At 46.8% G+C, this 16,158-nt stretch overlaps 1 protein-coding gene across 1 annotated transcript in view; it reads right to left on the bottom strand.

The window, feature by feature from the left end:
- Positions 1-5,430, bottom strand: part of FXYD1 (FXYD domain containing ion transport regulator 1) — a 28,767-nt gene extending 23,337 nt beyond the window's left edge. The window contains exon 1 of the mRNA XM_081962103.1: positions 5,426-5,430. Within this exon, the coding sequence (XP_081818229.1) occupies positions 5,426-5,428 (3 nt within the window). The 5' untranslated portion in view covers positions 5,429-5,430. The remainder of the gene's footprint in view (positions 1-5,425) is intronic.
- Positions 5,431-16,158: the final 10,728 nt, after the last annotated feature.

Genomic DNA, 16,158 nt, shown 5'->3' with positions numbered 1-16,158 from the left:
AAAGGAAGGGAAGAAGGGAAGAAGGAAGGAGAGAAAGAGAGGAGAAGGAAGGAGAGAAAGAGTAGGAAGGAAGGAGAGTGGGAAGCAAGGAATGAAGTAGAGAAAGAGAGGAGAAGGAAGGAAGGAGAGAAAGAGAATGGAAGGAAGGAAGGAAGGAAGGAAGGAAGGAAGGAGAGTGGGAAGGAAGGAGGGAGGGAGGAGAGAAAGAGAGTGGGAAGGAAGGAAGGAGAGTGGGAAGGAAGGAAGGAGAGAAAGAGAGGAGAAGGAAGGAAGGAGAGTGGGAAGGAAGGAATGAATTAGAGAAAGAGAGGAGAAGGAAGGAAGGAGAGAAAGAGAATGAAAGGAAGGAAGGAGAAGGAAGGAAGGAAGGAAGGAAGGAAGGAAGGAAGGAAGGAAGGAAGGAAGGAAGGAAGGAAGGAAGGAAAGAAGGAAGGAAGGAAGGATTTTCCATCTTTCTCTTTTGCTGCAAAAAGATCTAAGGACCGAATGGCAATTCACCATTCCTCTTGTGCACATTTTGCATTTACGTAACATCCACAGGGGCCAAAGATTACCTACGGTTGTCATAAAGGCAGGAGAGGAAGTTGTGACCAAGCCATGATCCAAGCCAAGGGAAGGGAAATAACCCACCCTCCTCCCAGTGCTCGGCCAAGGCTCCTTTTTTTTTAAAATAACCACATATTTGCAGCAACAAACCAACGTTTTGCGGCTGAGAAATTTGACCGCTTAGAATGGCACAAAAGGCTGAGGAAATGGAACACAAGGATTATAAACACACACACACACAGCATGCTTGGCCCGTTGATTAAGTTACACGTTTCCCAGGTTTCCACCAGCTTGAATCTGCCCCACACATTAAGCCACAAAAGAAAATCCCCTAACCAGGTTTATGACGCCATGCAGACGCAAGTTGCTAGGTTTGTAAATGACCTGGTTACATATCCTGGGAGAACAGAGCCAAGGTGTTAAATTTAGCCATTATTAACCGTGAGTCACCAGCCTTATTATTCTGATATAATACAACGCCTTCCCCCAAGCCCTTGAATTGGGATTGCAGGAGCTGAAATCCAGCACATCTGGAAGGCAGCAACTTGGGAGCGTAGGCCGTTAGCACCCAACCCTCTGCTAGAAAAAAAAATGAAATATCCTGGGAAATATCAAAAAGGCAGAATATTATATTTCCCTGGACCAGAAATGGAGAGACATGCTTTTATGCAGGAAACAGACTCACTCTTAATAGCCCCCCACCACCACCTTTGTCAATGGGCCATTAATAATCTGTACTATAAAATTCTGCTGGGCCAAACTGAGACTGGCTATAAGAAGAACAAATTATGGTGGGCTATCAGTGGGACCTAGTGGTTAAGGCATCAGGCTAGTGTTGGAAGAAATGTCCTTCTGGGTTCAGTTCCAAGTGGGGGAAAAGACACTGGATTCATGGAGGCTGTTTGGAAAGATGGTTTTGAATGGTGGACAGGACCACATGGTTTGAGGTCCTGGGGGAAAAGGCGATCGCATGCTTCAAGATGTTGGTTGAAGAAGAAAAAGAGACCGAGAAGAAATTTCTTGACAGAACAATTAATCTATGGAATGACTTGTCTCTAGGAGTTGTGGGGGGCTCCACCACTGGAGTTTTAAAGAAGAGATTAGACAACCCTTTGTCTGAAGTGGTATAGGGTTTCCTGCCTAAGCAAGGGGTTGGACTAGAAGACCTCCAAGGTCCCTCCCAATTCTATTGTTATCCTGTTGTTCTACTATGTTAAGAAGGAATTTCCAGGAAGGTAATTCTACCAGAAACGTGAGCATCATACGGGGCATTTTGTGAAAAACCGAGTGCAAAATAGAAAACGGTGCAGAAAAGCTGAGGGATGCAGATCTTTGGGCACAATGAAGATGGCCAAGATGGAAGGACTGAGATCACAAGGCTGGTGCCCGGCTTCCTTGACTTCCCTGACCTATTGAAAAAAATGGAAAGCCAACTTCTATCACTAAATTTCTGTTGTGGCCCACCAGCGGCCAGCAGAGCTGGCAGCAGATTCAGACAGGGAGGAGTTTGGGGGTGGGGGAACATGGGCCAGTCCTGGAGTCTGGGGAAGGCTCTGATGAGGGCTCTGTGTTGGAAGCAGAGAGGAGGCCAGAGCCGTATGCCAGTTATCAGCTGCCTTCAGAATCAGACATCAGTGAGTCAGATGAACAGCTGGAGCCTGTTCCCAATGTGTGCATGTGCAGAGTTGCCAGGCGAAGGGAACAGCTAAAGAACAGGGGTCAACTTGGGAGTAAGGCTACAGGTGGACGATGAATGGCTCCTCCCAGAGGAAATAAAAGAAGAACGAAAGGGGAGTGGAGTTTGCAGGAGATAATTAGTTCGCTTAATTGGTTCGTGACACTCCAAGGCTCCTTGTCAAGTTTTGCAGAGATCAGCCTGGCAGCTCTCCAAGGCAGATAAGGTCTGTGACTGTAAATCCTCCCTTGAAAGATTTTGCTGGATGTGAATGAGCAGAATTCACAGTCAATTAATAAAAGGGGGTTTTGTCGGGACAAGGAGTTAGCTTCACGCTCTCGGGAAGCCTCGATCAGAACAAATTCCAAGAACAGTTCAGGGCCCCAAAGATCTTCCCCGAAAGCCAAAACTCTGCTAACTTATTGCTTTTAATGCTAGTTAGAGTCTCCTTCAAATCAAGCTTGTCTCTGGGCGATTTCACAGAGGCATCCATGCAGTTTCCTTGGCAGTGAGTTGAAAAAAGCGTTGCCTTCTTTCAGGACTCCTTTGAATTTCCCAGTCTAGCCAACCACTCTTTTAATTGCTTGGCAGCCTCTCATTCCAACCCTAGCTAAGCTCGACCCTGCTTAGCTTCCAAGCTAAGCATTTTCTTAAAGGCTTAAAGAGTCAAACAACTTGGAGGGCAAGGCATGGATTTTCTCTCTTTTTTGGTCCTTACTTTATTTCTTCATGGGTTATTGCAACGGAAAGACGTGGAAAGGAAACCTTGAAAGGAAGCAAACAGTAGCCAGGAACCCTGCTCTGATAGCTAGAGCCCCTCTGCATCTGATCTGTTACTGGCCAGCATGCTGGTCTAAATATATCAAACCTGGCAAGATATTGGGAGTTATAAATATTCCCCCTTCTCAGCCCCTGTGACACACAGCCCCCAAGCGACGCTGGGGTTCAGGACAATCCCTCCTAGAGGAGGCGCATAGCAAAAGAGGCTATACACAGCCAGCTAGAGGACGGCACTTTAACCTTTTTCTTATCCACACTTTCACCAGAGGTCCTTGACAGGGGAAAAAACCTTTTTGGCAAGGAGAGAAATAGTAGCTGGGGCCAATCCAGGCATGTAGAAAGTTTAGGACAAACAGCCACATTCAGAATCCAGAGTGTCAACAGCACTGCAGAAGCTCACGCCGTTTCAAATCCACATTTGCGGGATTTATTTATTTATTTTTCGTTGAAATACCTTAATGCCAGGCATGGGCACGGTGGCTTCCTTGGTAGATTGACAGAAGTGGTTTGCCAAAGGCCTATTTACAGAAGAATAAATAAATATATTCTTCTGTAAATATATGGAGGTGGTGGCTCAGGGGCTAAGACTTAGTCGATCAAAATGGTTGGCAGTTCGGCGGTTCGAATCCCTAGCACCGCTTAACGGAGTGAGGTCCCGTTACTTGTCCCAGCTTCTGCCAACCTAGCAGTTTGAAAGCATGTAAAAAATGCAGGTAGAAAAATAGGGACCACCTTTGGTGGGAAGGTAACAGTGTTCTGTGTGCCATTGGCATTTAGTCATGCCGGCCACTTTGACCATAGAGACATCTTTGGACAGCGCTGGCTCTTCGGCTTTGAAATGGAGATGAGCACCGCCCCCTAGAGTCAGGAATGACTAGCACATATGTGCGAGGGGAATCTTTACTTTACATACACATACACACACATATATATCCCTGCTATTCCCATCTAAATGCAAGCTAAAATGTTGGCATCTGAATAGAATAGGAAATAGCAAGGTCAGAATAGGATAGGATAGGATAGGATAGGATAGGATAGGATAGGATAGGATAGGATAGGATAGGATAGGATAGAGTAGAATAGAATAGAATAGGAAATAGCAAGGATAGGATAGGATAGGATAGGATAGGATAGGATAGGATAGGATAGGATAGGATAGAATTCTTTATTGGCCAAGTGTGATTGGACAGACAAGGAATTTGTCTTTGGTGCAGATGCTCTCAGTGTACATAAAAGAAAAGATACATTCGTCACAAATCATAAGGCACAACACTTAATGATAGTCACAGGATACAAATAAGCAATCAAATCATACTAGGGAGCAATCCATATCAATCATAAGGATACAAGCAACAAAGTTAGAGTTATACAGTCATAAGTGGGAGGAGGTGGGTGATAGGAACAGTGAGAAGTGTGAAATAACTGTGAAAAACAGTCCCAAGTCACTTTTTTAGGATAGGATAGGATAGGATAGGATAGTGCTGTTGTAATGTTGGACAGTCACTAAATGAACTGTTGTAAGTTGAGGACTACCTGTACCTATGGCCCCTCTCCAAAGCAAATAGGATAGGGTTGTACCTGGAGAGGCAGGGGGGAGGGGAGGCATTTTATAGCCTCAAAGAGGAAATCCCCACCCCTCAAACTCCCCTGAAAACCTGGCCAAGCTATGTAATATCTGCACCCTCGGATCGGAAAGACAAACTTCCATAAAGTTGCTCTATTGCCTTTTTTTGTTGTTGTTGTTGTTAATGCCACATCATAGGAGAAGTCCCAGCCCAGCCTCGCCTCGGATGACCCCTAGCCAAGCACGGAATGCATCGCCGGGGGAATGATGCTACCAACTCCGCCGCCAGAAGAAGCTTCCCTTGTTGTTTTGGAAGTCCAACGGGACGTTTGCGCGGCCGGCGCTTTCCACCCACCTCCCCACTCCCTCCCCGTCCCGCCACCTTCCTCCACGCGGCTCCCAAAACTTGTCCACCTTCCCCTGGCCGCGTGATTCAAGGCAAGGCAGGAGCTCGACCGGGCGAGCCTTTCCTAGCAAGGGGCCTCTCTCTCTCTCGCGCGGTTCGTACCCGGCCCACGCTCGTTAAAGAGGCAGCCGCTTTGTCGAGCAAAGTTTGGAGCTGGGGCTCCTCCAAAGCGGTGAAGTTGCCGTCCGGACGCAGGCTGGGAGGAAAGGCTCCACGCCTCCTCCTTTACCCGATTGAATTTCCAAAACCCTCCGCCCCAAAAGTCTCCCCTAGGGGCTCCCAGGGCGCTCCCCTTCCTTCCCTTCTTTTTTATTTTTAGAAAATTTTTTATTTGTATTCTCTTACATACAGTTACAGACATACATTCCCATAGTTATTCTTATTTATCTTTATCACTTTTACATAGTTGTTGTTTTTTCCATATAAAGGTTAAAGTATAAGTTGCTTTGCTTACCATCCCATACACCAGGGGTGTCCAAACTTGGGAACATTAAGACTTGTGGACTTCAACTCCCAGCTGGCTGGGGAATTCTGGGAGTTGAAGTCCACAAGTCTTAAAGTTCCCAAGTTTGGACACCCCTGCCATACACCTACTTTATGTTATCACTATCCTGATTTCCCTTTCTTTTCGCCCTCCCTCCCTTCTCTACTTCCTCCCTTCCTCCTTTCCCTTTCCTTCTTCCCTTGCCTCTCCCCTACTCCTCTCTTCCTTTCTTCCCTCCTTAAGAGGGCACCGACAACTCCCTGGGACTTACCCCCCAAGCTACCCCTTCCCCAAGGATACTGGCAGCGGCGGGGCCCCCAGGGCCGGGAAAAACTCCCCCACTTCCCCAACTCCACCTTGCATTTCACAACTTAGGGGTCCACGCTCCACTTGCTCTCCTTTGGGGGGGGGCTTCCCAACTTTCACCAAATTGCTTTCCTTCCTTTTTCCTTCCCATGCAGGCGCTCTATCCGCTTGGAAAGAGGGGGGGCGAGGGTGTTGTTACTGCTGCCCCTCTCCCCGACTCTGGCATTTGTGCTGGGAGGACCCCAAGTCCTCTGGCCGTTGATCCCCCTCCGTCCCGTCCCGTCCTCCCACTTACTTCCTCGCCCAGGCGATCCGGAGCTTTGGGCGAATCTCTCCCCGCAGTTAATCCACTCGCCTCGCCTCGGACGCAAACCCCGGTGCGCCTGGCCAAGGATCTCGGCTCCTCGCAGGCCACGCGAACCACTTCGCCCCCAACAGTCTGTGGCAACCCTCGCTCTCTCTGTCCCTTTGCGGGAGAGACTCCCCGCCCCGCCTCCCAGCGCCTCCCCCTCGCCCGCCCCAGCCCCAGCCCCAGCCCGGTCCCCAGGCTCCGCGCCTGGAGTAGAAGCCGGACGTAGACTGGGAGTAGACGGGACAGTTGGGGCTGTGACAAGTCTGTTCCCAAAGAAAACAATATAAAAGAAATGTATTTTATTCTCCTGCCTTCGATTTGGAGCCTGCAGGAGGACAAGACCGCCCCAGGGAGCCCTCCTGCCTCCTATTTCCCCCCCCCCAACACCCATCTTGTAAGGTAGGCTGGGGAAAAGGCACTTGCTTGGCAGAGAAAATTGATTCTCCTCTGTAGGTGAATTGGTAGGTTTGTTTTAATTGTGGTGCGCAGACTAGGGGCCTGTTATGTTACAGCAGGGGTCCCCAAGCTTGGCAACTTTAAGACTTGTGGACTTCAACTCCCAACTTCAATTCTGGGGGGGTTGAAGCAGGGGTGAAATCCAGCAGGTTCTGACAGGTTCTGGAGAACCGGTAGCAGTAATTTTGAGTAGTTCAGAGAACCGTCAAATGCCACCTCTGGCTGGCCCCAGCGTGGGGAGAGAATGGAGATTTTGCAGTTTCCTTCCCCTGCCACGCCCACAGATCCGGTAGTAAAAAAAAATTGAATATCACCACTGGGTTGAAGTCCACAAGTCTTAAAGTTGCCAAGTTTGAAGACCTCTGTATTAGAGCTTGTCCCCACCGGAGCTGGTTTGCACAACCGGTGAAGCCAAAACAAAACAGAACATTTTATTGGCTTCTCACGTGGGGCCCATCTGGTTTGCAAACAGCGGTTTCTATCTTCATGCAGGGTGAAAATCAGCCACATGTGGCTTATTCCACAAACTCTGGTTACCCAAGCCATCGCTTTATCTGCTATGCAAAACATCCAGTCACATGCCTGGGAACGCAATCTAATTTCAGTGCATCATTAAGATTTAGCAGGATGTCACCCTGACGTTTAACGGAATTAAAGTTCTGATTAAAACGTATCAAGTGAGCCGCACTACAAGCTGATAACCGTCAGTCGATTAACAAACGCTTATCCCAGAGAGCTATAAAGCCCTTTGGATTTTTATAAGTGGGCATAGATTTCTTTTCGCACTGTCTCAAATTTATTCCAAGGAAATAAACTCCTCTTCAAACTCAATTTTTAATTTCTTTTAGAAGTGGGCAACCTTAAAGGTCTCAAACAGGCCTTACAGGTAGTCCTTGGCTTATGACTACAATTTAGACCAGAATTCCTGTTACTAAGCAAGGCTGTTATATGAGCCGTGCCCGATTTTAGGACCTGTTTTGCCACGACTGTTAAGTGAACTTGCAGTCATTAAGTAAATCCGTATTCCCCCATTGACTTTGTTAGAAGCCACTGGGGAGGTTGCAAATGGCAACCACATGATGCCACAACAAGGGTGATTTTCCATTGATTTTTAGCTTACTCCTCCCTCTTAGCTCAAAGAGACTTAGCAAAATTATTAGCATTTTTAAAAGCTCAAACCCCAAAAAACACTGGCTCTGTTATTCTTGATGAGATAACTGTTCTAAGAAGGCTGCATCCCTTGATTATCAAACTGGAAAAACAACAATGTAATCAGGTCTTCAGCTGACTTGCTGACAGCTACCAGATCTGAGCAAAACCACTAGATGGCAACTAAGAGTAGGCGTCTTCTTCAGAACCTGTGCTGCCATCTAGTGGCTCTTTAAAATTTTGCAACTCAAGCCTTTAAGGCACATTCTTTGCTGAACCAAAGGTGCTTTTTTCAAGAGGCGACTGGACTCTCTAGTTTTTTCTTTGAAGACGTTTTGCTTCTCATCCAAGAAGCTTCTTCGGCTCTTTTTCAGGGACAGAGCTGAAGAAGCTTCTTGGATGAGAAGTGAAAGGTCTTCAAAGAAAAGCCAGAAAGTCCAGTCGCCTCTTGAAAAAAGCACCTTTGGGACAACCGTGACCTGACTGAGAATCTCCTTCGATTCTTTGCTGAACGAGTGGTGCAGCGGGCCAGCAGAACAACCATGGAAAAGGGAAATAAATATGGTTCCAAGATTCAGGGCTGCTGAGGACCTGAAAATAATATAATGAACATTTCGTTGTGTGGTAAGGAAGTTGCATGCTCACTCCAATGAAGAAAAGAACTAGGAACGTTTATTATCCCATCGTTATTATAGTTCTTAAATAACGCAAGATGGCGAACATACCTAATAATCCTTCCTCTTCCTCTTTTCCCCATAACAAAAACCCTCTGGGGTTGAGCTGAGCTGAAAGAGAGTAACTCACCTACCATACAGTCACCCACCTGGTTTTCATTCCTAAAGCAGGTCTAGAACTCACGGCCTTCTGGTTTCTAGCCTGGTGCCTTAACCATTAATCCAAACTGGCTTTTAACCTCTAGATCAGGGGTGTCCAAAGTTGGCAACTTTAAGACTTGTGGACTTCAACTCCCAGAATTCCCCAGCCAGCTCTGCTGGCTGGGGAATTCTGGGAGTTGAAGTCCACAAGTCTTAAAGTTGCCAACTTTGGACACCCCTGATCTAGATCAAACTGCCTGTTCACCCTAAAAAAGTGAAGACAAAGGGAAGAGGAGATGGATATTGTTCTCTGTAGCTCCCAACTACCACTGGGTGGAAGCTTTAAAGAGAAATGCCCAAGCTTGAAATAAAGACGCTGTTAGATTTCCCAAAAAAAAATGCCCTCATTGATTCATGAGCCTCGGATCAAATTTGGTCACCATGACAACTTTGGGAGTTGACAGGCACATTGCCTGACTGTGGAAGATATTAAGGAGGGAGTCAGACCGAATTTGGAGTCATGAGTGCCCCATTTTCCAAGGTTTCCAAGCAAAGACTGGACACTCATTTATCTGGAATAATCTAAGGATTTCCATTCTGGACAGTGAGTTGAGCAGGAAATTTCCAAAGTCTCTTTTGGTCATTCTATGATTCCTTCGCTTCGACACCCACACAAACACAAAACCTCAGTGCTTTAACCCAGCGTTACTCTCCTTGGAGGCTTTAAGATGGGTGGACTTCAGCACCCAGAATTCTGGAGAATTCTGGGTGCTGAAGTCCACCCTTCTTAAAGCCACGAAGTTTGAGAAACACGGAATTAACCATTGCATAATACATCTCTATCACATTCCTACACTTGCATTTCAAGTTGATGTTTTTTTATGACCAGCCAGTAGAGGGCAGCCCTTTTCCACCAATCATCCCCCTCAAAGCCAACCTGCTAGAAAAGTCAAACAAAGGTCAAACTACAGTATCTTCTTCAAGGGTTAATCTGCAAGACTTGCTCTCTCTCCGTCTCTCTCTTTAACATTACTGTCTTCTTTTATGGGCTCTTCCGCTGTGCCTTTAAAAAGCTGACCAGCATCAGAAAGTTAGTAGGGGATGCTCTTTTGGGCATGAGTTCACCAGAAAAGCTCCACCTGTTGAAGTTCTCTGCATTAGGTTGGGGCTTAACGATTGCAAAAACAACACACTTGTGCACAAAGAGAGGGAGAGAATGATAGGGAGGGGGGAGAAAGAGAAGGGGAGGGAAAGAGAGAGGGAGAGAAAGAGGGGGGAGAGGGAGAAAGGGGAGAGAGAAAAGGAAGGGGAGGGAAAAAGAGAGGGGGAGAGGGAGGGGAGGGAGAGAGGGGGGGAGAAAGAGAGAGAGTCACAAACATCGTTGTGATCCAGGGGAAATTTAAGAATGCTTAAACCCAAACTATAGAAAAAAATGTTACGATTTTGCTTGATGTAGCCATGGTGGCAGAGTGGCTAGAATGCAGAAAACTCTGCCCACAGCCAGAAGTTTGATCCTGACCAGCTCAAGGTCAACTCAGCCTTCCATCTGAGGACCCAGATCGTAGGGGGCAGTAGGCTGACTCTTCAAACCGCTTAGAGGGGGCTGTAAATCACCGTGAAGCGGTATATAAGTCTAAGTGCTAGCGCTACTGATAGGTGAAGCTAATTTTAATGGCCTTGGGTGTCCTGAGTTGACTGGTCTTTCCTTAGGGAGATGAGTATTATCTTGTCTAATGTCAAGGCTCATCCCTGGAGGCCTTTCCCCCTTATCCTTTGATTGTCTCTCCCGTGATCCATTGATTGATTTCATGCATAAGGCATACCATATTAAAACAATCATTATTCCAAATTGTAAATAAAACATCTGGAAAAGAAACATAGACATCTGAGGAACGAGCACAAGCCTCTTAAAAAAGAACCATGTAACATCCCAAGAGGATGCATCTACTTAGGCCACAGGCTAGGGAAGAGCCAATTTTAAGAGCTCTTTGGAACAAGATGACAGGAGGAGGGGGCCAAATGACTCTCCAGGGGGATGTTGCCCCACAAAGCAGATGCTAAAGAGGCGAATGCGTGCTTCCTAGTTTCCATCAGAGTACACTGTTTAATGGATGGGACATGGGCTGGGCCAACTCTTCCAAAAGACAGATGTCCTTTCCATCACCCAGCCCTGTGTCATATCTCACCATTGGGCTTGGCGGTTGTGATGGATTTGATTCCTCACCAGTCTGGCTCTTGACGCAGACAAAAATTTGGATGAGTTGCAGATTTCTTTTTGACCACGAAAGCAAGAAAGAGAGCCAAGGCGCTAACTTATTTTTTTTTTTTGAAAAAAAATTTTTTAATGATGTTAAACATAAAAATTCAATGTCCATATAAACAGTGTCTTATCTGAGTACAGTTGAGTTTGAGAAATAGTAATGATGATAATAACAGAAATATTCATAACATCAATAATAATCTCATAGTAATAATAATATTTAATTATCCATTTTAGTAAATCTTCAATGTAGTTAATCATTCTCTTATACTTTTAAGTTTCTAATTTCTAACTCTTTGTGGCCATCAAAGGATTGTCACCATGATATATAGGGTGCCCTCAGGCTAGATAAATCCAGTTTGTAGCAAATTTGGAGACTACCTACTTTAAATTACACATTGTCTCGACAATTGTCCCCTTTATAAGATTTGAACATCCTTTCTTGGCTATTTTGGACCACGAGTGCTGGGAAGAGTTGAGCAATTCCTTTTCTCTTAATATGAGATTCGTCTTCTTTCTCGTCTGTTTTTCTCTGATTCTAAGCAATTTGTCACTCTCTTTCTTCAAAGCCAGACAACTTTTTCAGAACACGTCTCATTGTGGGTACCACCACTAATTATTTTGGGAGCCCAGACAAAAAGGAGTCTCAGCAATGAAAAGAAGTAGCCAACTGTCAGACAGAGAGAGAGAGAGAGAGAGAGAAGAAGCCGGTTGAAGGCGTTGAGAGTTGAGGTCTCGCCTTATTTCTTCCCCAGCCCCTGGTCAAAGTGGCACCAACAGGTCTCCCGGACACTAATGGAGCTCATCCAGCTTCCTCTCTGCCTCTGTGGATAGCAAATGGGAAGCAGACAGATTTGGGCCAAGCTGAGTAGGTTGCTAACTTGAGGGACTATTATAAAGTTGAGACGGTTTTCTGGCAAATCTCTCCCAAAACAAAAGTGGCCTCTCCCACCCTTGTTAAAACTTTCTGAGATTTCCCAGAAGATAGACAACTACTACTAGCAATAGCAATTAGACTTATATATCGCTTCACAGTGCTTTACAGCCCTCTCTAAACAGTTTACAGAGTCAGCCTCTTGCCCCCAACAATCTGGCTCCTCATTTTACCCACCTCGGAAGGATGGAAGGATGCGTCAACCTTGAGCCTGGTGAGATTCGAACTGCCGAATTGCAGGCAGCCAGCAGTCAGCAGAAGTAGCCTGCAGTACTGCACTCTAACAACTGCGCCACCGCGGCTCACTACTACTATTACTACTACTACTACTTCTCCTCCTCCTCTCCTCCTCTTCCTCCTCTTCTTTTCTCCTCCTCCTTCTCTGTCATTATTATTTCTTTCTTTTCAATCTTTGCATACAACATACGCTATGGGTAAACAACTTTTCTTCCAGTAGTCCTGGTTGCTCGTTCTGTCAACTCGCAACTGGCTCAAGGCTCATGAGTTAATTAGGGCATCCGTCGGAACCCTGACAGCGCCAACTGTCCTCAGTTCCACAGCACATTTGTCATCAGATGTCCAGGAACTCCAGCACCCAGCGTGGTCCCTAACCCTAACCCTAACCCCGAAGGCCAAGTGTTTATTTCATGGGTCAAAAGAAAATAAGACCCTGTCTTGTTTTTGGGGAAAACATGATAGCTCTCACCATGTTGTTTGTGGGGGAGATACCCTTTATCTGTCTCCTCTGGTGAGACCTGTCCAGTATGGTTGACCCTCCAGCATAGCTCTCCTCATCCTCAGAGCACAGAAGAGCCACAGCCTTGTCAAGGTATAGTGTCCATCCTTGTCTGCTTTTGCCACAGGCTGCTCTTACTTTCAACAACTGCTCTTGAAGTTCAAGTCCGCTCTCTCCTCCCCCCCCCCCACAAAGGCACTTGCAGAACAAAGCTATGCAGTGTGTAGGAAAATGCCAAGCCCTGGGCGGGAATCTCCGCTTCTAGGGCGCTCGGCCAAACAGCTGGGCTCTTTGTAGTGGTGGGGCCAGCTCCTTGCTCCACACTTGGCTTTCCAGCTTGGCATTTGAGCCGGGACGAAAGGGATGGACGAGAGGGTGTTTGGGGGAGTGGAAACTATTAGTGTTGTTGGCAACTCCCTGGAGATGGAGAGATGGCATCAATCTTGCGAGAGCTGCCAGGTTCCCCACTTGGTACATTCAGAGAAGGCAAGTACAAAATCTTGGCCCGGTCTAAAATGCCAGAACTACGGAGCAGATGGTGCAGTTTTTAGGAGGAGAGTTTTACAAACTTCAGCTACTCAGCGCCTGGATCTGATGCAGAGAGCTAAACCGGGCTTCACTTAACCCGGGGTGAACTAAGTAAACTACGATGAGCAGGGTTTACCAAGAGCAAGTTCTAGTTCAGCCCCGTTTAAACAAGAGATCCTATACCATTTCAGACAAGTGACTGTCCAGTCTTTTCTTAAAAGCCTCCAGCGACGAAGCACCCACCAACTTCTGAAGACAAGCAGTTCAACCGGTGAATTGTTTTCTCTGTTAGGAAGTTTCTCCTTAATTCCAGGTTGCTTCTCTCCTTGATTGGTTCCCACCCATTGCTTCTTGTCCTGCCTTCAGGTGCTTTGGAAAATAAGTTGAAACCTCCCCCCCCTCTTTGTGTTACCCTCTTAAATACTGGCAATGCAACCGTCATAAATACATGCTAATTGCCAAGTGCCCCAATTTCAATCACATTTACTGAGTTGCTGCAACTGCTGTAAATGTGAAAACTGCCATAAGTAACTTTTTCAATGCCATTGTAGCAATTAGTACTTGCTTTACAGTACTTTTACAGCCCTATCTAAGTGGTTTACAGAGTCAGCCTCTTGCCCCCAACAATCTGGGTCCTCGTTTTACCCACCTCGGATGGAGGGAAGGCTGAGTCCACCTTGAGCCTGGTGGGATTTGAACTGCCAAATTGCAGGCAGCAGTCAGTCAGCAGAAGTAGCCTGCAGTACTGCACTCTAACCACTGCGCCACCGTGGCGTATCACTTTGTATGTTTGAATGGTGACTAAATGAATGGTTGTAAGTCAAGGAATACCTGCATTAAGCAAAAATAAAATAGAGCCTGATATATCTCTATAAGGTCGCTAGGAGTCTAAAATAATGTAGGTTCTTTGCAACTTGGGTCTGTTGGATGGCACCGGTTGATTTGAGGCTTAGTCTGTCGCATGGATGTTAGTCCTTTGTGACTTATTTAATAATTCATTTGTCATAATGTGATGTATTATTCTAGCAGACAATCCTTGGAAAAATAGCCCAGGGCCATTAAGAGGCATCCCTCAGAAGTCACAGCGATTTCATTTGCATAATGACATAAAGACACAATGTCACTTCTCTCCTTGTGCCCCCTCCCCCCCCTCCCCAGGCACCCAAGGAAGCAGCAAGGAAAACCTAATTCTAATGTTGCATGCAAGTTATATACTTCTCCCCCCACCCCCACCCCCAAACCCCCCCCCCACACATTAAGCTGCACATCACAAGAGCATCGTTTGCACACTGACGTTCTGGCACAGGGGTTTCCATTTTGACAAGGTTGCAGATCCCTCACTATGCCTACTGAGCCCCTCGTGATGCTCAGAGGCTGGTATGGATATACATTAAATGGAGTTAATTAACACAGGATCTTCTTCCTCTTTGTGAGTTGTCATTTCAGGCGGTGTAAGGTCGGATTCCCGCAATGGATGAATTCTTCAAAGGCAGACCATATTGAATGATAATAGAATTAGAAGTAGAAGTAGAATAGGAGTAGAATGTGAAAAGAATAGAATAGGAGTAGAGTGTGAATAGAATAGAATAGAATAGAATAGAATAGGAGTAGAGTGTGAAAAGAATAGAATAGAATAGGAGTAGAGTGTGAATAGAATAGAATAGAAGTAGTGTATGAAAAGAATAGAATAGAAGTAGAGTGTAAAAAGAATAGAATAGAATAGAATAGAATAGAATAGAATAGAATAGAATAGAACTCTTTATTGGCCAAGTGTGATTGGACGCACAAGGAATTTGTCTTCGGTGCACAAGAATTGTACATAAAAGCTGTAAGTGATAAATCATGATCATAGTCACCATAAAAATACATTCATCATGATCATGAGATACAACACTCAGTGATAGTCATAGGATACTAAATAAGCAATCAACATAAAATCGTACTAGGAAACTAAATAAAACAATTTATTTAGAAAGACAGGCGCATGCATCAAGAACATCAAGGGATTCGCAACCAGTGTTGGGAGATGCTTGTATTTTAGTGTGGTCAAAAAAGTCAAGATGGAGGACACCCCCTAATATTTGGGGACAGAACATTTAAAAAGCCAGGTCTTCTCCACAAAGTGCAGCTGGAAAGATGCTAGTACACGGGATCTCTCCCCCGCTCCCCTGCTCCTTTACGGTGGGAGCCTGCAAACGTGTGGATTGGCTCTCCTTGGACGCTCACTTCTCTCGCTGCAGGATAGCAATCCTCCCGATAGCAATAGCACACATTCCGCTTCATAGAGCTCATCCGGGTCCTCATTTTACCCACCTCGGAAGGACGGAAGGCTGAGTCCACCTGGAGCCTGGTGAGATTTGACCTGCCCAATTGATTCTCTCCCTGCGCCGGCCCCTGCTTTCACCCCGCGTCCCCACGGTCGCGTGGTGGCCCTGCCACTCAAAAAACCCGCATTTCCTATTGGCTGACGGCAGCTGACGGTTCCCTCCCCCATCCATCCACCCCGTGGTTGCGTGTCTCGGTGCACGTGTATACGCGGCAGGGATGCGTCGGAGCCGAGGCGAGGAGGAGAGGGCTGGATCGGAAGCGCTAGATTTAGCCCGAGGCTCGGCGGGATCCTCTATTTTCACTTAGCTCCTTGATCGATGGGTTTCATTTTAGTTTAGCCGGCGAAGAAGCCGATCGATTCGAGATCAGTGGGGGGTTTTTTAGACCAGTGGAAGCGCCCGGGGGGGGGAGATAACTCAAGGTGCGCCCCCGCCTGCCAACGCACCCGCGCGCATCTCCCCCCTCCTTCTCTCTCTCTCGCTCGCTCCTCTCTTTCCCTCCTACCTTCTCCCTCTTCCTCCCTCCTTCTCTCTCTCTTTCCCTCCTTCTCTCTCCCTCCCCTCCCTTCTCTCTCTCCCTGCCTCCCTCCCTCCTTCTCTCTCTCCCTGCCTCCTTCCCTCTCTCCCTCCCTCCCCCTCTCCCTCCCTCCTTCTCTCTCCCTGCCTCCTTCTCTCCCTCCCTCCCTCCTTCTCTCTCTCCCTCCCTCCTTCTCTCTCTCCCTGCCTCCTTCTCCTTCTCTCCTCTCCCTGCCTCCTTCTCTCTCTCCCTGCCGACTTCTCTCTCTTCCTCCTCTCCCTCCTCCTTCTCTCTCTCCCTGCCGACTTCTCTTTCTCTCCCCT

Source organism: Natrix helvetica (assembly GCF_964273705.1).
Source record: "Natrix helvetica genome assembly, chromosome: 9".
NCBI lineage: Eukaryota > Metazoa > Chordata > Lepidosauria > Squamata > Natricidae > Natrix > Natrix helvetica.
The sequence above is the reverse complement of the archived record's forward strand: the minus strand, read 5'-3'. Positions and strand labels throughout refer to the sequence as shown.